This window comes from Polistes fuscatus, unplaced genomic scaffold (genome assembly GCF_010416935.1).
Source record: "Polistes fuscatus isolate 324 unplaced genomic scaffold, CU_Pfus_HIC Scaffold3, whole genome shotgun sequence".
NCBI classification, from domain to species: Eukaryota; Metazoa; Arthropoda; class Insecta; order Hymenoptera; family Vespidae; genus Polistes; species Polistes fuscatus.
The window spans coordinates 13551514-13576186 of NW_025113107.1; the positions used below are offsets into that span (position 1 = coordinate 13551514).

The following is a 24673-nucleotide window of genomic DNA, read 5'->3' on the forward strand; positions in this document are numbered from 1 at the left end:
AAGCTCGAAATTCATCGAATTCATTTGCCGTCAGAGTTCGTTGAAATTTCTGCGAGCCTATGGGGGGAGAGGGAGGCGGGGTGTGTGTATAAACCACCCTTGTAATGTAAGCCAGAAATTGTTACTTTTTCATCGGAGTTTCATTCAAGAACGTTGTAACATATATTATTAACAATAAGACATATTATTATTACCCAATTAGATTAAAATTAGTTAACTAGGTTGAGAGCCAACCGAATGAGAGAAATCTTTCTGCAATTGTTTGCACAACGCATAATTTTCTCTCATCCTAATTCGGAGTCATTTTGAGTATTAGGGTAGCGGAAGCACGCGCAACGATATCCGCGACATATTGTTGAATACATCAACGACGAAACGTGATGGTAATCCGAATGACGATGGAAACGTGTTCTCGTTTAACGATAAATCCGTTAGCTATCTCTCCTATCCGAGGGAAAACTCTTGGAGCATTAGGAATCACGATAAGATTATTCCCTCCGAAAAGATTTCTCTTCAAATTTGTCTTCATCCAATTCTTCTTGCTAAGAAAATTTCATTCATTTTTATTTTTCGTATTTGATATTACATTTTATATATATATTATTTATATTTAAATATTAATCTGTTATTATATATGTAGAATTCGTGAAAAAAATTGGGCCGTTGGACTGACTGGAGGACCGGGATTCGAACCCGGATCTTCCGCCGCTTTCCGGGTGACTGCTCTTTAACCATTGAGCTATCCAAGGCCCACCGTCCAATCTCCTCACGAATGCCTATTTAAGTGTTTGTCTCGGAGGTGCTCGCATTCCACATATATTTGTATGCGCGTTAATACTTCGAAGTTTAATTGGACTTCGAGTTGTTACAATTTTTAGCTTCGAATTAAAAACCGATAAGAGAAATATCACGAAAAAAAAGTGACTTTAAAGTCTGTTTCATTTTATTTGTCGTTATTATTATTAGTATTATTTTTCTTCTTTTTTTTTCCTTTTAATAATTTTATTTCGATTTGTGAGTCAGGGTTTTGATCGCACTCTCGACATTTCTCTAATTTGCAATAAAATTGATAAGAAATATCATTGATATAGAGAACGCATTTTTTAAATGTTTTATTCAAAATATTATTATATTTTCGCTACGTTCCTTTTTATCATTCTTTTTTTCCATAAAGAACACATACGTTTGAAATCTCGGTGAATATAAATTTGCATATATATTATTAGTAAAACATTTAATCGGAAATCATGTGTTTGTTCTTTAACTTATTTACGTCACGACGATAGCATTTGAATTTATTTCTAAGTTTGTGTAAATAAAAGGGAAAAAAATTGATAAAAAATATCAGCGATAGAACGCGTTCCTTTCTTTTTCTTTTCTCTTTTTTCATCGTTTCTTCAAAATATTTTTATTATTACTTTGCCATAATATTTTGCATAGATAAATAAAAAAAAAAAAAAAGCACGAGTTTAGATTTTTATATTATTAATCTTGCGATAAGTGAAGGAAGAAAAGAAAGAAAGAAAGAAAAAAGAAAAGAAAGAAAGAAAGAAAAAATTGATAGATAAAAGTTAGCAATAATTTTCCATCCAGTTTTAATAACTCCTATTACGTATATAACATTGACTCGATGTAATTAAAAGCGTGGAATATTATTCGTCGAACTAACAGATAGAGAATAACGCAGTGTGACGAACGAATAGAACGAATTAGCTTCTCGGTTCGTGATATCGAGTAATAATACCGGAGGCCCCCGATAAACGATTTAGTCTGGAAACCTCAAAAGGTTTTACTCCTACATTCAACGCCTTTAGAAAATTATCTTTCGGAATAATAATCAAATAATCGATTGCTTTTATACGACCAATTTACTATCCACGGTGGAAAATTTCCAAATCCTGTGATTAATAACAAAAAAAAAAAGAAATTTGGTTCATCGTCTTTGCCTTTGTCACCTTTCTTCGTTAATTATATTCATTTTTTTTCGGGAATTTTTATAATTAACATATTACGATAAAATTGGCGAGATTTTGTTCCCCTTTTTCTTTACTTTATTTTATTTTATTAATAGAAGTAAAAAGACGATTAATCGGTTCCGGAATTAAAGTCTCATTTTTATTTAAAAGGTTATCTAATGTTAAAGTTAACCAGTGTGAAATTCGAATAAAACCAAGAGGACAGAAATAAATACGTTTTAAAACAAAGATTATTATTTAATCTCGCCAAGTGTTTCGGATAAAATAAAGAAAGAAGGATGCATTGGAGATTAATGATTATCGGATTCGCATATATTTTCATGATGTTTATCTCGCTCGATACAATTGTTGCCACAAATCAACCGAAGTTTTTATATTTCGAGCGAGATTTCGATACGGACATTACGCAAACGATAAATTCACCGTTAAATATATATGGAGAGAATAAAAATTTAAAGGCAAGGATAATAAAGGCACCATTATTAGAACCAGTCAGTGCTTGCAAAAATGGTCTAAGAATGGATGTAACTGGAAAATGCAGGAGGGTATTGTGATCGTGCGATTTTTATTTGAAAAGGTATGATTACGATCCAACAAAATTATCTTTTCTTTTCTTTTTATTCCATTTTTTTTTTTATTTTCTTAGTAATATTTTCACTTCAATCTTAATTATCAAACTTGTCAATTCTTTCTTTTCGTTTATATTTGACTTCAGTCATTAATTTTGTTCGATTAATCCTTCTATCCTAAGTAAAACGAAAAATAAATTCTCAGCTATATGATAAAAAAACGTATAGAAAAAAAAGGATAGGTACGCGTTGATAATACGCGTCTGGTCGATTATCACGAACGTCTGGGTTGTTAAGATAAAAGCTAAATTTGCAACGGTCAGCTGTGGTTCGTTGTGGTCCCTTGTTGGATAAGAAAATCCTAAACGTCAAATTTATTTCATTAATATGTAATAATAAAAAGATTATATACATTGCTACGTATATTGCTAATAAATCAGACTAATTTAATTTCGATTTAAAAAACAAAATGAGAACAAAGAAGAAGAGAAAGAGGAGGAGGAAAAGGAGGAGGAGGAGGAGGAGGAGGGGGAGGAAGAAAAACATACGTTTGAAAAGCGTGCGTGACGTTTAGAGTAAAACGTAGAAAAGGGATTGATCATTTTAATAAAAAAAAAAAAAGAAAAAAAAAAAGTGATAGAGAGAATTTATCGAAAGATTTTTCTTTGACTTCTTTCTTTTCCTCGCGTCAACGTTCATCCGTTCGAGAAATGACGAATGCCACAAATGTCGAATCCGATAAACTCTTTCGTTTAGAAACACGCATTAGTCGCTGATAAAACGGTGACCTTTTTTTTTTATCTTTGTCTTTCTCTTTTTATTTCTATCTTTTTTTTTTTTGCTTTCTTTTTGTTTCGTATGTAACGGCATTCTCGATACGATGGTCATCTTCAATTATAAACTCGAGTCAGACATCATTTGATAAATGTATTATTTCCCGTTTGAATTCCCTTTCGAGCCCTCTCCGTCCCCCACCCTTCCCCTCATTTTTATCAACGTAACTCCAGTTTTGTATTCTTTTTTTTTTTTGTGTAGAAAAATTTTAATTACGTTCGACAAATATAAAAAATAAAAAAAAGTATATCGAACACAAGGGACGACGACACAACTGCCAGAAATAATTTATCGAATGAGTAAAAATAGTTTTCGTTGTGATATTCACTTAATGCGTGCATGATGATAATCGATAATTATGGAAAATACCACCCATGGTTCCAATACGACGATTGTGTCATAATCGGTCTCCTTCTTCTTCTTCTTCTTCTTCTTCTTCTTCTTTTTTCTATATTATTTAAATTTCATTGAATTATCTCGTTTCACAATTTTGTTCCTTTATCTTCCCCACAGATTTTGTGGCCACGTTGATAATTACGGTTTTTTTTGTTTTTTTTTTGTTTTCTATTCACGAGATAGATTCGTCGTCGTAATTTTTCCAATTCGATCTTTCGTCCATTTCTAATAAAAATATCTATGCGTTTTATATTTAGAAGAATTACTTAAAGATTTATATTGTCGATAAGGATAGAAAATTTTCGACCCCTTTTTCGTTTAAGAATCGATTTAAACGAACTAAGCATACTTAGTTAGTTAGATATCGCGTGGATTCAAATCGTTTAGGTATTGTTCGTTGGATAACCATTAAGATGATATCTAGTCTTCTCACTTTGATTAGAAAACAATGATTGGATACTTCATTCTTTTTTAAATACTACAAGAAAAAAATACCTATTAATAATAATAATAATAATAATAATAATAAAATAATAATAATAATCAATTGTACATTTAGATATAACAACGTGTTTTAGAAATTATTTATCTAGTCTTCTCACTTTGATTAGAAAACAATGATTGGATACTTCATTCTTTTTTAAATACTACAAGAAAAAAATACCTATTAATAATAATAATAATAATAATAATAATAATAATAATGAAATTTTAATCAATTGCTCATTTAGATATAACAACGTGTTTTAGAAATTATTTATCTAGTCTTCTCACTTTGATTAGAAAACAATGATTGGATACTTCATTCTTTTTTAAATACTACAAGAAAAAAATACCTATTAATAATAATAATAATAATAATAATAATAATAATGAAATTTTAATCAATTGCTCATTTAGATATAACAACGTGTTTTAGAAATTATTCTTCTACGATAAATATATTCTTAGGACAAAAAACTTTCAATTAATATATTTAACGTAATTAATAATAGAAAAAAAGGATACTAACTTATAAAATAATATATAACTATTTCGTTTAATAATATAATAATTTTTTTTATACAACACACGTATATCGGACCTTTTCATTCAAGAAAAAAAAAAAAAAGAAAAGATTATTTGATTTACAATATTTTCCGAAAAAAAAGGGGTGAAACATTTTTACTTGAAAGAAAGCTAGTAGTAATAGTAGTAGTCTTTTGCTAAAAGAAGAACCAAGTCTAGCATTTTTCCTTAAAATAAAACAAAAGAAACGAAAAAATGAATAGAAAAAGAAAAAGAGAAAATTGACAGAAAGAAAGAAGAAGAGAAAGAGAGACAGACAGATAGACAGACAGAAATCAGAAAAAAGGAAAGAAATAAATAAAGAAAGAAAAAAGTGTATACATGTGTACACGTATATGCATTGACAACGTATAACGCATACACGCATATACATATGCGTATCTTCTTGTACGTACGTATGTACGTACACACACATACATATTACGTACTTCCGATATCTCGAAGAGAATGGAAATACTCTCTCGGATACGATAGGAGGAGAGTGAGTGCCTTCGCGAATAAGAACGAAAAATATTCCTTCTTCGATAAAACCGTCGAGACTTTTTCCTCCCCCTCCCTCCCATTCCCTACCCCTCCCCCAAACCACACACACTACCTTCTTCTTTCTCTCTCTCTCTTTCGACTTTTTCCTCCCCTTCCCCCCTCCCCCTCCCCCCAACCACACACACTACCATCTTCTCTCTCTCTTTCTTTTTTTTCTTCTTATTTTTTGGGGGGGATTTTTTTTTTTCTATCCCCTTACTCTTCTCTCTTTTTATCGGTGTCGCACGTTTGACATTCCATTCCAATTTGAGTTTCCTCTTCCATCCGAGAATTCTCTTCTTTCGGTTCCTCTTCCTCCTCTTTCTTTCTTCCTTTTCCTTCTTCTTCTTCTTCTTCCGCTTTGACTTTCTCTATTCCTTTTTCTTTTTCTTTTTCGCTCGGGTTCACGTGTCGAGTCTTGTTTTTTAGACAGACAGCTTCCTCCACTTCAATTTCTTCTTCTTATTCTTGTTTTTCTTCTTCTTCTACTAGAGACTTTTATATTCCAATGGGAGAAGAATATTATATCTACGTATATGTGTGTGTATGTGTGTATGTGTGTGTGTTCGATCACGCGTATATTTGTTTGTATTATTAAATACGCGTATACATATTGTTCGATTATTTTGTCTGAAACTGGAGGAACGTATATATGAAAATTCGTAACGTTTTATTATGTTGCAGGATATCACGCGATACCGAAATATGTTCACGTTTTTAAACCGCGTGATATAAGCGTGAGAGAGTACTTTATAAGTATGTTTTATATGTGTGTGTGTGTGTTTGTGTGGGTGTGTATGTATCATCGTCAGTCGGTACGACTTCTTGGCCTTCAAAACGTTTAGACATGCTTGATAAGCATTTTTTTCTTCCAATAGTCAGTAACTCGAAGACGAGTAAAGCGCGTTGTTCTCCGTTGTTGTCTCTCGAATTAATATACATTATTTATTGAATTTTTCAATTTTTGCATCATTTTATTGTACGTCTTTTTCTTACATGAACTCTCTCTCTCTCTCTTTCATCTCGAATCGTTATATATAAACGATATTTTTGTAAATATTTCACAAACAATTATTTACATCCGCGTGGTCTTTTGAAAGATTATGAAAATTTGTCAATCGTGGAAATAATTGGAAAAATAAAAATAAAAAGAAGTTTGATCGATCATTACGACAGGTTGAAATTTGTCGAGAGTATATTCCTCGTTAATTAATTAATTAATTAATTAATAATACTCTTCGAGTTATTTTGGAAATAAAATATTCGTCAAATATAATTGGTCGTTTTTGCGAAGATAATAGAAAACGATTGATCGATCTAATTACCACGTGATCGTTTTATAAGAGAGTTTACGCAGATTAGAATTCAATCGGTTTAGATTGAATCGTTCTTTATCGATATATTTTTACTAAGTGGAATTTAAAAGCGCAGCATACGTTTATTGTCATTTCATAGAGTAGAAATATATTTCAACGAAGATAAATAAAGTTGCATATGTGTGCCTGCGTATGTTATGGTTATGAGAAAAACAAGAGAGAGGGGATAAAGAGAAGAAAATTATTGGAAGAAGAGGATCTAATTCGTGTTAGGAAGAATACCAATCAGTTTCAGTGCAAATATTACGAAAGGATGAAGCTTAACAAGGTCGATTTGATCGTACTATTGTTCTACATATTTGTATTGATCATCGGTTGCACTTCTATACCGATGAACAAAGATAAACTTATAATTATTACGGAAAAACCGAAAGAATTGAAACGTTTCATACGTTTCGATGAAGCTATCAAAATGACATCTATCATCAACGTGCCCTTACATTGTCCACCGGAGAAAGTAAAGGTGGGGAATCGTTGTAGATCTGTCTTCTAGAATAATTAGGTAAGCACTGGCTATACTAATTATATTTTTAATCATTTTTATTTGCCAGTGTTATGATTTTTATACACGTATCATCGATACAAATCTTACATTTATCGATTTATTTCGCTTTACGTTATACAGGTAGTTGGTTTTCGTCAAAGTTTTTTGTCCAACTTATAGAAACAATTTTGATTTGATTTGATTTGATTTTTACCGAGAAAGAAACGTATCGTTTGTTTTTCTTTTCTAAGTTTACAAATTTGTCCATTGTTTGGCAATTTGTTACAGGTTTGCATGAATAACGATACTTTCTTTTTATTCATTACTTTTTTCACTTGTGTGCACCGTGTTTATATTCCTATGTTATCCATGATTAATATTGCAACGTACCAAATTTTATATTCGAATTAAGAAGAAATTTACATCAGGGTTGTGTCAAGGTTACGTCAGAATTGCGTCAGAATTGCGTCAGAATTGCGTCAATGTTTCAATCATTTTTCATTGAGATAATTTTCTTTTTTAAATGGTAATTATTTATGGAACGTACAAATAAGAACAAAAATATGATATATCTTATTGCGATCTGGATACAAATTTCTTGATTAGAAAAAATATATGTAATTTAAATTATGTAAGATAATGGCGAATTGAAATCGAAAACACAACATGCACCGATAGTATCGAAGAAAAACAATTGTTTCGTACAAAAACCAATAGGAAAATACAGATTTTTCAATTAATCTGGATAGAAACGTGTATCGCAAAATGTTTGAACGTTCACGGGTAACATTTACGATTAGATTTTTCTTGTAAAAGTTTCTACAGATTTCGATTTGAAACGTCTATCTCTCTCTCTCTCTCTCTCTCTCTCTTTGCCATTTTCAAGAGAAGAAACTTTTATACAAAAGCTAGAATATGAAACGTTCCTTTTGTCACGTGATAGGTCACACTTTAAAAGAAAAAAAAAGAAAAATATGCTTCTCCAGTTTTACCATTTCCAAAAATAAGAATATAACATTTCAAAGTTATATTTTTTTATAAAAAAAAATCTCTCGATTTTCCAAAGAAGGAAAAAATTATTTTTAATAAAAAATGAAGAATACTATCCCCCCTTCCACACACAATAGAACACTAACGAGATTATATTTAATCCATGAAAATATTATTTTCATAAAATTGTGTGTAATTATTCAAAAATAAATAATATAAATAAGTTTCTTAGATTGATACGAAAATAGAATTACTCGTAAGATTATTATTATTATTATTATTATCTCATTAGGATGTAAAAATAGAAATGACGTATTCAACAATCGTATAAGAAGAAACTTTAACGCAAATTATCGTAGATTTATCGATGCGCATTTATAATAATTTCGCTAAGTACTTGCTAACTTATGCGTGCGGAACTTGTCTATGTATTATAGATGGATAGATAAATAGATGTGCGAGTGTGGGTGCGTGTGCATGAAGCAGGAAGTAGACGATAGACGTTCCCGTTGTCGAACATTTCGAACGGGGTGCGGGTACTCTCGCGTTGTAATCACGAGGAAGCAATTTTGGGGGACAATTTTACATTAATTGCCCCTCAATTTAATCCTCGTCGTCGTCGTAGTCGTAGGTGGGTTGAACGATCGCGAGATGAAATTTAATGTCGAACTACTACTACTACTACTACTACTACGTGTGACGATGGAAACAATTTTTTATCACTTTTGTATTTTATATTTTTTTTTTATTTTTTTTTTTTATTTTCTTTCTTTTTTTCTTCTTTTTTTTTTTTCATCATTTTTAGAACCGAATTTTTCCATACGAAAACGCAATTGAATTTATTTTTCCATTTCCTATTGTACTAAACCTTTTTTGTTTTTTTCTAGGGAAAGGGGGAAACAATTAATGTTTATGATGCGTATCTTAAAATTATTTTTCATATCCCGCCTCGAATCAAAATAAAATCAAATATAGATTCTTCGTTTCGTTTTATATTAATTTTCTTTTTTCTTTTTTTTTTTTTTCTATCGGAACAATCATTTCACGGTTGGTAACTGTCGAAATTTGATGGTGGCTTATCGATTTGATTAACCAAGTTCTATGGTTTAGAAAATATTGTTATGGATATTGTTAGAAATGGAGCTATCACTTAAGTCAATCATATTGTACCTCTTGAATCGTATTGCAATCTCGTCGGTGGACCGATAGTTTGGCTATGTACAGAAATCGATATTACGATTTTTGTTTTATTTCTTTTTTTTTCTCGGTATCGTCATACCCTGCTCTGGTCGTTCCTCATATCTATTCGAGACAAAGTTCGGGAAATTCAAAAAATTCATTTTATTTCGATTAATAAATCGTTTTATTATTAAATATAATCGAATTGGAATAATCGTTGAACAAGAAACTCGAGATATCGCAATGAGGAGGAGAAGGGTGGGTGGGTGTCGTTCGCATAATTTGTTAATTTAATAAATAATTTTCAATGCTAAAACACAAAAACATCTCATTTAATCGAAATATTTAATAATCGTGACAAATTCACATCGAAATATTTTTCATAATAAATGATCGAACTAAAAGAAAAAAAAAAAAAAAGAAAAACAAATTTGTCCGAGTTAATTTCAACAATTCGCACAAAATATTATTTAACTTGGCTTTTATTACGTACGATAAATTGTTCGTTATATTAAAATAAAAAAAAAAAAAATAAAAGAAAAATCTGTCGTTAATAACGGTTACCTTTGATTATTGATTTTTCAGTTTTTTTTTCCTGCTCTTCGCTGTAAATGCGACGATGGAAAAGAAAAGAAAAGAAAAGAAAAGAAAGAAAAATAAAAAAAAAGATAAAAGAAGGGGGTGTGGGTGGTGGTGGGGGGAGGGAAGATAACTCATTGAGAGTCTCTCTCTCTCTTCTCGAAGTCTTTCAAATCAATGTGATTCTCATGAAAACGTCGAATGAGAAAAAAAAATAGAAGGGAAAGAGATAGATAGAAAGAGAGAGTGAGAGAGAGAAAAGTTTTTTAGAATTCTAGGATGCAAAAGATCAACGGAACTTACCGTAAATAGACGTGACTCGTTCTCGTCGCTACGTTGGGTACGAAACGGATCGGGTACGGTAAGGGGTAGTAAGGGTACGGGGTTACGTGGATACGGTACGGTGAAAGCTATCGTACACATTACCGATTTTACTACTAGACCAACTAGGCCACGACCTACAACGATACGCTTTTGTGAATGATGGACCTTTAGCTATCGGGAAAACTCGTAGCATCGAGTATTACTTTATTCAATTCATTCAATCTGCAGTCGACCAAATATCACTATCATACTCTTATATTCAACACTTATATACGTACGTTTGTGTATACTTAGATTTTCTCGGAATATTCTATGAATAAATTCCCCCACCCCTCCTCCTCACATACACCCACATCCCCACCCACGCGCGTAATTGATTTATCCTTCGTCTAACTGTGAACGAAATTTATTATGAAAAGTATTATTTTTCTTCGATATTTTTCTCATTAGTCTCTTCTTTTTTATTGAAAATCTTTTTTTCGATTGTTTATTATTATATAATATGATAACGTTAACGTTTCGATTAGAATCATTATTTTATGGATTAATATAATTGGACAGAATTTTATGTTTATACAGATTGATGTATTCGTTCAATGTTTTTTTTTAATATAATTAGAATTAATTTTATATGAAAAATATAATATGTTAATTTAATCGAAATATTCGTTAATTATTTATCCATTAATTATAATAATTCTTAGTCGTCGTATTTGTTTTTTAAAATATTCTTACATATATATATATGTTTTATCATTGGTCATAAATAATTAATCACGTTGATTGTATTTTTAGAAAATATGTTGAAAGAAAGAACAATATAAACGAGATTGTGTCGGTGATTTTGATTAATTTTCTTGAAGGAAATCAAAATAATTGATTTAAGTTATTCGAATGGAACGTTAACTAATTTGATTATTTCTTTTTGTTTCAGATATAAAAATAGATATAAAAAAAACACCGTTCATCTTCTGTGGGCATCGTTCGTTCATTTTCATCGTCAAAACCAAACTACGAATGGGATATTCTTGATTCCGGACGGCGAGAAGAAAGCCAATCAAGCAATGGCAAACCGCTTTCTTATCGATCGAGTTGTTCTTCTTTCTCTCTTTTTCTCTTTCCCTTTAATTTTCCTACCTTTTCTTTCCCTCTCTGTCTCCCACCCACCCTCTCTCTCTCTCCTATGGTTGCTGGGATGATGCTGGCAACGATCAAAACCGTTCAAATTCTAAACTTGGAAATCAAGAATAGGACACGCAGTCGAAATTCGAGTTTGATAAACTCGAGAATCGATTAATTGAAAACGGAAATGAATAAATTAATCGACTCTCTCTCTCTCTCTCTTTATTTTTCTTTAGCTTTATTACATTGTAACATTTCTTCTTCTTATTATTATTATTATTATTATTATTAGGTATATTGTCATAGAATTTCTTCGTGTTTATTTTAAAAATGTAACAAGAATATTATTTTTTAATTATTTATATAAATATAAAAATATTTTAAAGAGATTAATTCACGTAGAAAGGGAAACAAAAAACAAGGAAGAACAAAAAAGAAAAAAAAAAATATATTATATTCATCTCAATCGCAATGACGTTAATTTATTTCGAGCTCAAATTATTTTTTTTTTGCTCAAATTTCTGGTAAATCGAAAGCGAACGCGAATCGTGTCTCCGAGCTTGAAATTCATTATTTTCAATTGAATATTGTTCCGTTGTTATATATTATTATTATTATTATTATTATTATTATTATTATTATTATAATATTTGTTCGTTTGCGAATTCAAGAGATGGAAATTATTCTCTGTGAAAATGCATTTTATACATTTTCACATTTTTTTGTTCGTTCTTCTTGTATACTTTTTTTTTTTTCATCAGAGACTCTTTTCGCGAAAAGAAAAAAAAAACATTAGGAGAATTAAAAAAAAAATCGACACAATTTATTTATTAAACAAACGAAAAATGATCAATATTTTCGAGATGAAATTGTACGAATTTACCTACCATACCGACGACGAAACATGAAGGCCTTGAACCTATCGGATGTTGATAGAAATGGTAGAATCAACTGAGCAATAAAACCTATCAACCTTTTTTAAATGATCATTTCATTTTATACGCAAGTTCAACATACATATATATATATATATATACACACACATCACACGCATACACGCATATTAATTCGAATCAACTGAGCATTGAAATAAATCAGTTCTTTTAGATGATTGTTTCGCTTCTCTTTTTACCATACAAACACACACACATACACACCATAGTCATACACGGAGAATAACATCTGTATAATATATAAATATGTATACAAAAGCGGAAATAGGTATCATTAATCATGATTCGAATTACAGGGGTTAATTCGTATTTGGTTAATAATCTAAAGCGAGATGATCTGATTATTCTCAATAATTGACTATGTTTGTTCAAAGATAAAAGAGCAACGTAAAACTAAAATTGATCGTTGATCGGTTCGAGTATAAGTAGTACATTGTTTTATTATACAAATGAATGATGTAGTAGAGTTAATAAAAGAGTATTAAACGCATATCGAAGTGGTTCAATTTAAAATGATTATATTTGTAATAAATAATATTAGTCTCCTAGTATAAGGAAAATACTTTTCATTTGTTTTCAATAGAAAATAGAAATATCTTTTAATCATCGTGTTGTATGAATTGTTTAATTAGATAAGTTCAACTACGATGTACACCGTATGTGTGTGTGTGTGTAGTTGTGTGTGTGCTTTATTAATAAAAAAAAACATACACACACACACACACACATAGATAGATCTAATCTATGTTCTATGTTATAACCGTTAAATTTAGGATTATTTAATCATAATAATTAATTTAAATATATTACTCACACGAACACACGTTGTTATCGTGGAACGAAATGTTTTCAAAAATTCTAAAACCGTTAACGAACATCGCTTGTATCTTACGTATAATCTAACTAAATTTAAGTGTTGTAATGACAGGAAAAAGGAAACCACGTTAGTCGATATTAAAATGCGTCATTTGTCGTGGTCAGCTAGCATGTTCAGATATAATAAATTCATATTTGAGTTTAATTGCTATACCATTGTTCTTAGCGAATACACGCCAATTGTCTTTATAGTTTTGGAAGTAAATTCGAAAGGACGACATATTAGTTTGAATTAAGAATAAGGAAGAAGGGATCATATTAATTATTATTATCATCTTCTTCGATCGTCTAGTTTAATTAATACAACATCGATAATTAAAAATAAGATAAAATGGCACCTATTCGTTTCGTTGTAATTGTCATTTTTCTATCGTTGATATTTTTGATGGGGATTATGGAAGTTTCCCCGTCGATCATTTTGTATTCATCCCTAAAAAACAGAATAAATCCATGTCCGCGTGGATACATAATGAATATGCGTAGAAAATGTCTTGAAGTTGTGGAAATTCCAAGGTAAGTTATAAACAAGTTGATAAATAAATCACAAAAGTAACGAATTTTATTACTAATTGAAAATAAGAAAATAAGAAAAAAAAAGAAAAAAACAAAACAAGAGAAAACGAGTCTGCTCGAATTATTTTTGTTCAAGTTTACATAGTTGTACGTATTAATTGTACCTGTTCAAAGGACAAAGCTATTAACTCTACCTTTTGTGCATTTTAAAAAGAAACAAGAAAAACGTTTGAAATTTAACAAACAAAACCACTTAATGGCTGTTTAACTCTTCTCGCTCGTTATATTTTTTATTTCAAATAATAATTCGTTCTCTCTTATTTGAGATAATTAATTGTTTTCACTTCTGTCACACCGAACTACGATAATTAATAACGTTAATGCGATTGATAATTATTCATATTTGTTTTCTTTTCTTAACGTTAAATATCGTTTTTTTTTATTTGTAATCAATCAAATTCAATTATATTCGAGATTCATTAGGTTACACGTGTCGACCCTTTTGCAATATAATTTTGTCATTTAATAAATATATATTTTTGTAACGAGAATTTCAAGTATGACAATTTATTAATTAATCAATTTCTTTTTGTTTTCTGCAAACTTTTTCGATACGATGGAATTAATCGCGTTTTGAAAAACAAACGAAGTAGCGCGAGATGTAAAAATTCGACTTTCAATTGGAATAATTTGCTTTTATTTTCTTTTCCTTTCTTTTCTTTCTTTCGTTTTAAATTTTTCGTTATAATTTCACGAACATCATTTCACTTTTATTTTACAGATATGGAAAAGAATGGAAGGAAGGTTTCAATTGAAGCATGGAAATCGTACAAGAGAGGAGGAGGAGGTGGTGGAGGAGGAGACGACTCAACATTAAAAGCGCTTATTTATTTTAATTCAATTCGTTAAAGTATGTTTCTCTCGCGTATAAAAAAGCACATCGCAAGGTCTTTACGAGTTTTCTTCTTCTTCTTCTTTTTATTTCTTTTTTTTTTGTTTCGATTTTTCTTTTAGCGAGAAAACTCTCCTTTACCCTTTTTTTCTTCTCGTTTGATAAGAATCTCATCGAGGTTGTTTTCACTAACATCATTTAAACTATAACTAACCGTTGTAAAAGTGTAATTTTACCGTTCTCACTTTCTCTCGTTCACTCTCGCTCCCACCCCCGCTCCCCTCCACCTCTTTTTCTTTTATTTTTTTGTCCAACTTGTAGGTAGACATTTTAGAAAGAAAAATAATAACATTTTTCAAGTTTTACCACTCGTTATTGTATAAATAATAATGGAAAGAATTACGCAAAGGTACGGCGAGTGTTGACGAAACGTTTGTTGCTGTTAAAAATTTAAAAAAAGAACAAATTAAATTGAATCATTTTTTTTCCCTATACGAAAATTATATGTATTATTTCTGCAAACTTTTTTTTATTATTTCAGGAGAATTGGTTAGGAACGTGACGTATTCAATGTTCAATTTTATTCGAAATTGTAAAAGGGCAAAGAGTTATTTTCTAAAAAACAAACAAAAAATATAAATTTTCTTTTTTTATTAAATATAATTAGACCATAAAAGACGATGTATTTGAATGTATTCGATTTCTTTATCAAGAAAGAATTTGCTTAAAAAATATGTATTGCTTGATTTTAAAATTGATGACAATAAGCGTATGGTTGATCAGCCGATTTAAACGCTTCTTTTCTCAATAAAAATCTTCAAAATGTATCTGCTAAATGAATTACAAAATGAGAGTACTCTACGGTTTTATCAAAATAATAGTTGATTAGTTTTGTATCGGTGACGGAGTCAATGATTCCGCGGATAATCGATTATAAAATAATGAAGAGAATCGATTTTCCATTTTCACGATGTTCATAAATAAATCGTACACAAATAGTGCGTGGATCTCGACCGGAAGTTCATTATTATTGATACTCTCGTCGTTTGATAATAATATTTAACTTCCATTAGAATCAATTATTTTTCGATCAACAAAAAAAAAGAAAAAAAAAAGGAAACGTAAATAAATATTTTGCCGACAATTTCGTAAATTTTCTTGCCGAGAGTACGGACAGGGCTTTCGATATTTTTTTTTAATTCGTTCGTATGTGCGCGAGTGTGAATATATATATATATATGAGCCGTTTATTTTGAAAGTGGAGTAACTCCATTCTTGGTAAGAAAACGCATATTATTCACTTAATAATTGCTATTATTTTAATAGGAACTGTAAATTGAACACCTTTAGATACACTTAAGCAACATAACTCATTGTTATTCTTTACGCATATTTTTAATTGCATTGAAACGCAAACCTTTAAATATCTCAATTTAAGGTTATATGGAGTTAGGCCACTTTCATAATAAACGGCTCATATATTCAATTTAAAAAAAAAAACAAAGAAAATAAAATAGAATAATAATTAATTAGGTAAATCTACTCTATATGTGTATGTATATTCAAATATCGTCGAGAAAAAAATATATAAAATGATTAAAAATAATTTAAAAATATTAAAAAGGGAGACAAGAAAAAAGATTTATTTTCGAAAACAAAAAAAAAAAAAAAATAGAAAGAAAGAACGTAATTATTTTTCGAACGACCCGACAAACGGTATTTCCTTAAAAAGAAAATCTATCGGGTGTGACCGTTTTAAAAAGCACAGATGTCAATTTTTCTTTTATTGAAAATCGACTGGTTTTGGTTCCTTGGAGAGAGAGAAAGAAAAAGGAGATTGGAACGTCAGGATGCTTTTATAATATACAATAAACATGTACTTCTCTTGTGTGTTGTTAGTTGTAGTAGTAGTAGTAGTAGTAGTAGTTTCTTTTTCCTCGCTTACGTTAGAAATATACCTAACCTTAATACACACGTATATGTAAGTATAACTATACTTTAAGTATATTATATATACACACACACCTATACATGTAAACAACAGTCAATCGAACAGAGAAAATCGACGAGGACTTTATCACAGTCGATTGAAATGGAATTGCGTTTTGCTAAAGAGGGGGGCAAGAGGGACGGAAAAATAAAAGAAAAAAAACCTCAAAGAATGAGGAAAAAATGAAAAATGAACAAAAAAAAATAAATAAAAAGTCGAACAAGTGGAAGGAGTAGGAATAGAAGAAGTAGGAGTAGTATGAGCGAGGGGGAGGGGTGGGAGTGGGAGGGGTAAGGAGAAGAAGTTTGACTGTACGTCGATGTAAATTCTTTGGAAGCAGATAAATCCGTGCACTTTTGACCTTTGTCCGAGCGATACGCTTTTGCCGGAGGAGTCAAACAGAAAAGGACAGTGAATAAGAAAGAAAGAAAGAAAGAAAGAAAGAAAGAAATGGAGATACGTAGTAGTACGTGAGAAGAGGGCAAAAGTAGAAGAGAGAGAGAGAAAGAGTGAGAGAGAGAGTTTTCGATTGGTACTTTCCTCTCTTTCTCTTATTTCTCTCTTCGAGTGCGAGTGCTCTCTCTACTCAGTGTCTTTGTTCGAGCCTGTCGTGAATGAGATCGGGTACTCGAGTTAGAAGCGCGTTTATTACGTTGTGTAGACGATAAAAGCTGAACGTATCTCTCTATCTGGTGATCATCGATAGAACCAGAAATAACCGAGCAATCGAATCCTTTCTCTTTTTCATTCTTTTTTTGTCCCCTCCGATATTTCTCCTTTTCTTCTTCTTCTTCTTCTTCTTTTTCATCGTCTTCGTCGTCAGCGTCGTCGTTGTCTTTGATTTTGATCCCGAATACAGGTATTTCTTTTTATTCTTTTTATATATATCTTATCTATAATATTTTCATCTTTTTATGGAAGATCTTTTTCCTCCCCCCCCCTCGATCATCTTCCTCTCTTTCTTTCTTTCTTTATTTTTTCTTTTTTTTTTCTTTTTTTCTTCCTTTCCATTTTTCTTATTCCATTACACGTAACAACCATTGAAAGATTCACTTTTTTTCCCCCCCGTTTGTTAAAGATTTCTTCTAACATCGAATGAAATTTTTAAGTTAACATTTGTCTTTCCTCTAAAAGTAGCTTCGTTTTCATCCCATCCTTCTTCTTCATCTTTCTTTCAACCATCTGCATCCTCCTTTCCCTTCTCTCTTCCTCTCTCTCTATCTCTTTCATCTATCTTTCTCTTTTCTTAGTCTACCAACGAATTTAGTAAAAGACGCCTTTTGATTTTCCTACGAAGGAAGACGCTACTCTCTCTCTCTCTCTCTCTCTCTTTCTCTCTCTTCTTCTTCTTCTTCTTCTTCAAGTTATCGCTACTCGCAGTAGAAGCTCCGAAGAGTTAATTCGATGTTCAGCGAACCCTTATTCGTCCTTCTTAAATTCCCCCCTTGCCTGCCTGCCTGTCTGCCTGCCTTGCTTCCTTCCGTTTGAAAAATGAACCCCTTCTCCCCCGCCACCTCTCTTTCTCTCTCATTCCCTTGGTCTACTCTTTTGGACAAAGTGCCGCGAGCCTTTTTCCATCTAACCCTCCCACTCTCTCACTCTCTCTCACTCTCTCTCTTTCTCTCTCTTGTGCTTTCTTCAACAAAGAGTGGGTGGAAAACCTATTTTAAGATTCACATTCGCGATGAAAATCGATAAGCAGATGTATTGCTTTATTCGCATCGTATATTTATCGTGGCTGCATCGGATACTAGCGATGTGTATATTAGAAGAAGATATCGTGTATCGGTTCAAGATAGGTAGGTGGGTACTACAGGAAGGTGTGGGGTGGGGTGGGTGTGGTGGTTGTGTGGGACGAGTACACCAGACAGAGTATTTTCTTCTTCTTCTTTCTTCTTCTTCTCTTTTCTTCTACTTCGACAATACCTGCCAACATACCTTCCCTTTCCTTCCCTTACCTTCCCTTTCCCTTCCCTTACCTTACCTTACCTTCTTCTATTCTGTTCCATTCTCTTCTTTCCCTTTACTTTACTTTCTTTCTTTCTTTCTTTCTTTCTCGATATATATACACCTAAGAATAAATGTTTCTCCACTTTTCCTTCACGTGCTATCGCATTTTCTTCGTTAGAGAAAACTCCTAACATGGATTCTTCCTTCCCTTATACCTTTTCTCTCTTTCTGCTTCATTCCAACCAACATCGATCGATCTTACACACACACACATATATATTTTTTTGTTATATATGTTTCACTTAGATACGTAGATACATATGTATCCTTTATTCCATTCATTTGAAAATTTCGAGTACGGAAGCTATTAAGAATTCGGAAAACTTTTAACATCCATCTCTCTACAGATCTGAAATATTCTTCAATTTTATATCTTCTTTTTATTTTTTTATTTTTATCCACCCACGTTCCTATATTATACTTTTATATATAAATACATATTCATTGTCGTCATATAAAACAGTAAAATACGCTCTACCGAATGAAAATTTGAGTTGCATTATACATTTATTTTATTTTGCTTTAAGATCGAAGAAAATACTTGTAAGATATTCTAAGATAAAGAAGAAAGAAAATAATTGGAACAATTGATTACTTTAACCAAAGATATACGTTTAATCATTATTTATTTTTTAATCAAAATTCTTCCACCAATGGTAAACTTTTCTAATTGATTTTCTACGCGTATAACAAATATTTTTTTATATAAAGAATAAAATAAAGTATATTTTGATAGTTACATATGTTACTCGAACCATTTAAGAAATTCGGAATTGAACAATGCGTAGACATTATTCAAAATGGCAGCCGGTTTTGGGAATAGAAGAATTGTATTCACATTTCTCACATTTCTTAGATATCGAGCAACCAAACCCTCCTACAATCAACACCCCTCATCCACATAAAAGTGAATGTGTGTGTGATTGTAGTGGGTAGGGGTGTTCGGTTGTTAATATATTCTTCTTAACATTACTTCCATAATAATTTGATATTCTATAGGATACCAAAATATTATATACAATGCCTAGGAAAAGTCCGTAACAATTTTCCTGTTTCCTCCATTGCCCAAAAACGTCTGCCATTGTTCATAATTCCAGATTTCCCAAATGGTCCGTAACACATATAATATTCAATTATTTTCAGATATTTTATAATAGTAGTAGTAGTAGTATTTAATTTGATGTTTACTAAAACTTTTAGTCGATAGTGTATACATCATAATATGAATGTTTTTTACGACAAGTTTCGTATTTATTTAACAGGAAGACGTAATCCGGAAATGGCTTTTTCCAAGTGTCATCTTTATTTCTTATGGTATTATCTGATGATCACTATATTGACGTGTCCCACGGAGGAAAGTACGATTCGTACGAAACGATTCCTGCATCATCAAATCGAGGAAACTGTCGAAAAGATGAAGGATAGTATATCGACGACTTTAAATCAAATTTTTAATAATCAACGTATCAATGATCATGAAAATCTAAACGAATTGAGTACAACAACTGCCCTACCAAATATAGGATCTCGACAGATTATTATAGTACCGATTAGGTGTCCACCTAATCACGTAAACGTCAATGGAAAGTGTCGTCTCAATGTCGAGTGATTATTGATCAAATACGTATCTCTTTACGTGTATGTGTGTACGTGTGTGTATATGGGTATTTGAAGAGATCATTTTAATGGACTAATATGAGAGATTAGAAATGAAAATTGTTTCAATAAAATAATATGAAAAATGATTTCATACGTGTATCTAATATTTATTTGTATTCAACGATAAAGGAATGTATAAATTTGATATCATTTATAGGAAAAAAAAAAAAGTACGTTTTAAAAAATGACACGTGTGTGTTAAAGTAATAACACAGATAGTATATGACACGATAATCTATAAACAACGTTTGTAATTTCCAAGAAATTTCGAAACATCCTGAATTCGACGAGAACGTTCGCGTTGCGTAGCACGAGAAGTTTGTAAATTTGATATCGTTTGGTATACGCCTTCGATAAATGTATTATCACGAATTGAAATTCTATCTGAATTCGATAAATGTCTAAATAAAACAGAATAAAAAAAAAAAGAAAAAAAAAAGATACGAGTGAGGAATAGTAAGCAAACGTTAAGCAAAGGATACAAAAATGGGTCACATTTATTCCATTATATATAATAATTATAATATATGTATATATATTAAAATATAATTAATATATTTATATATATTATATGAATATAATTAATTATATATGTTTCTTAATGTCCCCCCCTTCACCCATAATTCTTGACAAATAAAAAAGAGAAATAAAGAAACAAGAATTTAGCGAGCAAAATTTGTACGTTTCGTTTTGAAAGTCAATGACAGATCGTTATCGATATGTTAGTATATCATCGATATGTTAGTTTTTGGGGGTAAAAAAGGGGCGACAGACCGAGGTTGTCATCGGTTGGCTCGCGCCATCGCGATTTCCTACGCTTGCCATAAATTTCATTAAACGCGAGTTAAATGCTTTATTTATAACTACGAAACTCGACCATAAATAATTCCTCCCTTGACGCTTTCTCGTTGCTTGTATTTCAGAGAAGGAGAGAGAGAGAGAGAGAGACGCGTACAAACACGCGCGCGCGCGCAAAAAGAGAAGAAGAGGATGGAATGAGAAAATGAGTAAAACAAAAAGAGAAAGAGAGAGAGAGTAAAAGAGAGATTGCGCGTGTAAAGCGTGACGCTGAAACGGTGATATTAATTTAAAAAAAAAAATGATAAAGGATAAAAAAGAAGAGAGAGAGAAAGAGAGAGAGAAGAGTAGAAAGCTCGCGTAATTGCATCGTACGTTCGCGTGTCGGCGCGATATTTTTATGCAAGCACGTTAAACATAAAAGCGGTATCTGCGTATACGTGTATGACACTCTTGTATATATATTCATATTATTATTAGTTCGTCAAAGTGTGGTAGATTTGTATAAGAGAAGAAAAGAACAAAAAAAGTAGGAATGCGCGTTTAGCACGGAGCGTGTCGGTGTAACACGAAACCGAGTAACAAGCTCATTTGAAAGAAAGAGAGAGAGAGAGAGTGAGTAGGTAAATTTGTGAATGAAATACGAGCCGAATTAGCGTAATCGCTAATTGCGCGAGGGTTTGCTAGCAGTGTTGGCAGTGGTTGCGACGATGATGGCGATGCTGGTATCGTTGGTGGTGGTGGTGGTGGTGTTGATGGTGATGGTGGTGGTGGTGGTGGTGGTGGTCGTAGCACAGTGATTGTGCTTTCTGTTAGAAGAGGACGCGTGCCGCCTCCTTCGTAGACCTACTTACTCACGTATTCGAGTCAGCTAGATTTTGTACTCATTGTCAGAAGTAGTCACCCCCTCGACGACACTTGTTGCTTGCAATCGACATTTGTCTGCCGCTACTGTGTTTTCACCTTATGCATTTCCTCCTCCTCCTCTTCCTCCTCCTCGTCCTCCTCTTTCTTCTTCCTCTTTCTTCCATCTCCATTTCCTAACCTTTTCTTCGACCCCCCTTTTGCTATATCCACCACCCTTATATTCCTATTTTCCTCACTGTACACTGTCGTCGTTGTCGTTGTCGTGTTGTTGTCTGTACAACGAGCGTTGTCAACTCTGAAAACGTATAAAGTGAGTTGCGTTTTGTGAATCGTTCCGCTTTTTACTCGTTCAGTATGTTTCACATTCATATACGAAATATATATCTGTGTGTGTGTGTGTGTGTGTGTGTGTACTTATGTACGTTGCGTATATTCTCTTTCTCTTTTTGTCATTTTGTTTTTTATCCTTTTGTCGTTGTTGTTGTGTTTTCCTTTTTCGACAAGCAAGTGTTTCGACGATCTTTCTAGCTTTGCGAACAACGCGGAAGATGGTCTCTTTCTCTCGGTTTCAAACATTCTCTGGTACAATTCGAAACGAGACACGTTTAATTCTTTTTCTTCTCTTTCTTCTTTTTCTTCTTCTTCTTCTTCTTTTTTTGCGCTCTCTTTTCCTCTCTTCTCGACCGAGTCACTTCCATTGCAACGTCATTATCTCTCTATAAAAGGGAGAAAGAAATGGAGAAAGAAGTGCACTACCTACCAAATGGATCCGATATTTCAACTGAACATTTTCCAAAATATGAACAAAAAAAGGGGTTTCTTTATTATTCCAATCGATCCACGGTTTTGTTTTTTTTTTCGATCGATCGATCGATCGTTTATCGATCTATAAATGTAACTTTGGATGAAATTCGTCGTGTAAATATCCACTATTTAGTTCACCTAAGGTAAACAGCGGCGGTGATGACATTTTTCGGCAGTTAGGTGTCGAAAAATGTTAGGGGTTGCCTAGAGATGATTATCGTCGTATTAAACGCCCTCCCCCCAACCCTCCAACCCCCCAACCCATCCCCATGTGTCGTCAATTCCATTCGTGTACAACCCGAGCGCAAACAATTTTATTTGCACGAACGTTAGTTTTCCCAAAGCTTTTGGGTTAAACCAGAGAGAGAGAGAGAGAGAGAAAATGAGAACGAGAGAGAAAGAAAATATAACATCGATCGAGAAAAAAAAAGAACGTCCTATTCGATTCGATAAATTCACCGATGATGAATGTACACACACACACACACACACACGCACACTTCATACGAAAATTTGAGCAGAAAAATTTCCGGAACAAGGGAAAACCCAACGAATCAACAACCACCTTATTTATTCCCTATTTTTTCTTCTTATCATTCTACTCTCCCTTTTTTTCTATTTATTTTCTTTATGCATTTCCTAGTCTTTCGTGATTATAATTTGGCCGTTCCCTTTGGGTTTCGCGAAACTATGGGTACGATATAAAAACCGTTTGTGAAATTTCATCGCGTGACGTCCAAAACCGCGATAACATTTTTGCCGACTGTTTGTTTCTGTTCAACGCAAAATTAACGAAAAAGAGAGCGAGAGAGAGAGAAGTAGATAAATAGAGAGATTTCAGTTATTATTTCGTTTAACTTTTCTATTCGATGTTTTTATACACGACGAACGTAGTTGAGGATGGAAAATAAAATTTTCATTTCCACTTATTATATATGGATGGATTTATATTATACGACTACAATCACAACTACCTGTATCACCAACACTGATCACGTATTTGTGTAAGGACAATACGAAGATATTGAAATACACCCGATTTCCACGGACACCGTGGATACACGTTCGTATATATTTAAATAAGTATGTCACTATCGAAAGGTCAATTTGCAATTCGATAATTTAATATCATACGTAAACATATTACATTGACGTCGTTGATTAGTATCAAACGAGCTCGATAATGTTCATGAAAATCGTACAATCGAAAGGATAACTCATCGATTTCTATTTTCTCCCCTACCATCGATTGTTCATTTATTTTCTTATTTGCATATTATCTCTCTCTCTCTCTCTCTTACTTTTTCTTTCTTTCTTTCGTCGATTAAAGTTCATTTCACGGATTTTCTTCTACTTTTTTTCCTTATTTGAATCTATCTCTCGTTTCTCTTTTTTCCTTTTATTTTTTTTATTCTTTTCCGTTTTCTTCTCTCTCTCTCTCTCTCTCTTCTTATTTATATATATATATACATATATATTTTTCTTTTTCTTTTTCATTCACGATAACGAAGCGTTTCAACACGAGTTACGTTAACGCGATAATGGTTACTGACGGGCAAATAGTAAAAAAGAAAAAAAAAAAATCGACGAGTGAGAGAGAGAGTGAGAGAGTGAGAGAGGGAGGGAGGGAGGAAAAAAGTAACACGATTTCAAAGTTATTACCGTCGGTTTTCCGCGCAAACATTCGTTGTGCAACGGTAGAATAAACCGTTCGTTGATTTATGTAAAAGCGCGAACGAATGGTATTATCGTCTTGACGTTTGCACTTATTTTTACGTTCAACACTCGAAATTGAAGTTTACACGAACATTACCGCGTTGGCCCGAGACGATAATTTGTTTAATCGTATTCGTTTATGAATAATAAAATCTCGCCCCGAAGTGACGTATTAT

The 24673-nt window shown here is 32.0% G+C and overlaps 1 protein-coding gene and 2 long non-coding RNA genes across 4 annotated transcripts; 2 read left to right on the top strand and 1 right to left on the bottom strand.

Annotated features, from left to right (window-relative positions):
• The first annotated feature begins 1625 nt into the window (after nucleotides 1-1625).
• LOC122519519 lies at nucleotides 1626-11628 on the top strand. Of its 2 annotated transcripts, none has more exons than XR_006304307.1 (2): nucleotides 1626-2553; nucleotides 11232-11628. It is a non-coding gene; the product is annotated as an uncharacterized LOC122519519 (long non-coding RNA). The 2 variants fall into 2 exon arrangements; XR_006304308.1 differs by lacking the exon at nucleotides 1626-2553 and adding an exon at nucleotides 7119-7204.
• A 6699-nt stretch (nucleotides 11629-18327) lies between these two features.
• On the top strand, nucleotides 18328-20398 carry LOC122519805 (secapin-like). Its single transcript, XM_043639513.1, has 2 exons — nucleotides 18328-18442; nucleotides 19916-20398. The coding sequence occupies exons 1-2, from the start codon at nucleotides 18328-18330 to the stop codon at nucleotides 20260-20262; spliced, it is 462 nt and encodes a 153-aa protein (XP_043495448.1). The 3' UTR covers nucleotides 20263-20398.
• Nucleotides 20399-22420: 2022 nt separating this feature from the next.
• On the bottom strand, nucleotides 22421-23971 carry LOC122519818. Its single transcript, XR_006304370.1, has 2 exons — nucleotides 23756-23971; nucleotides 22421-22693 (listed from the first exon to the last, which is right to left on the bottom strand). It is a non-coding gene; the product is annotated as an uncharacterized LOC122519818 (long non-coding RNA).
• Between the last annotated feature and the right edge of the window lie 702 nt (nucleotides 23972-24673).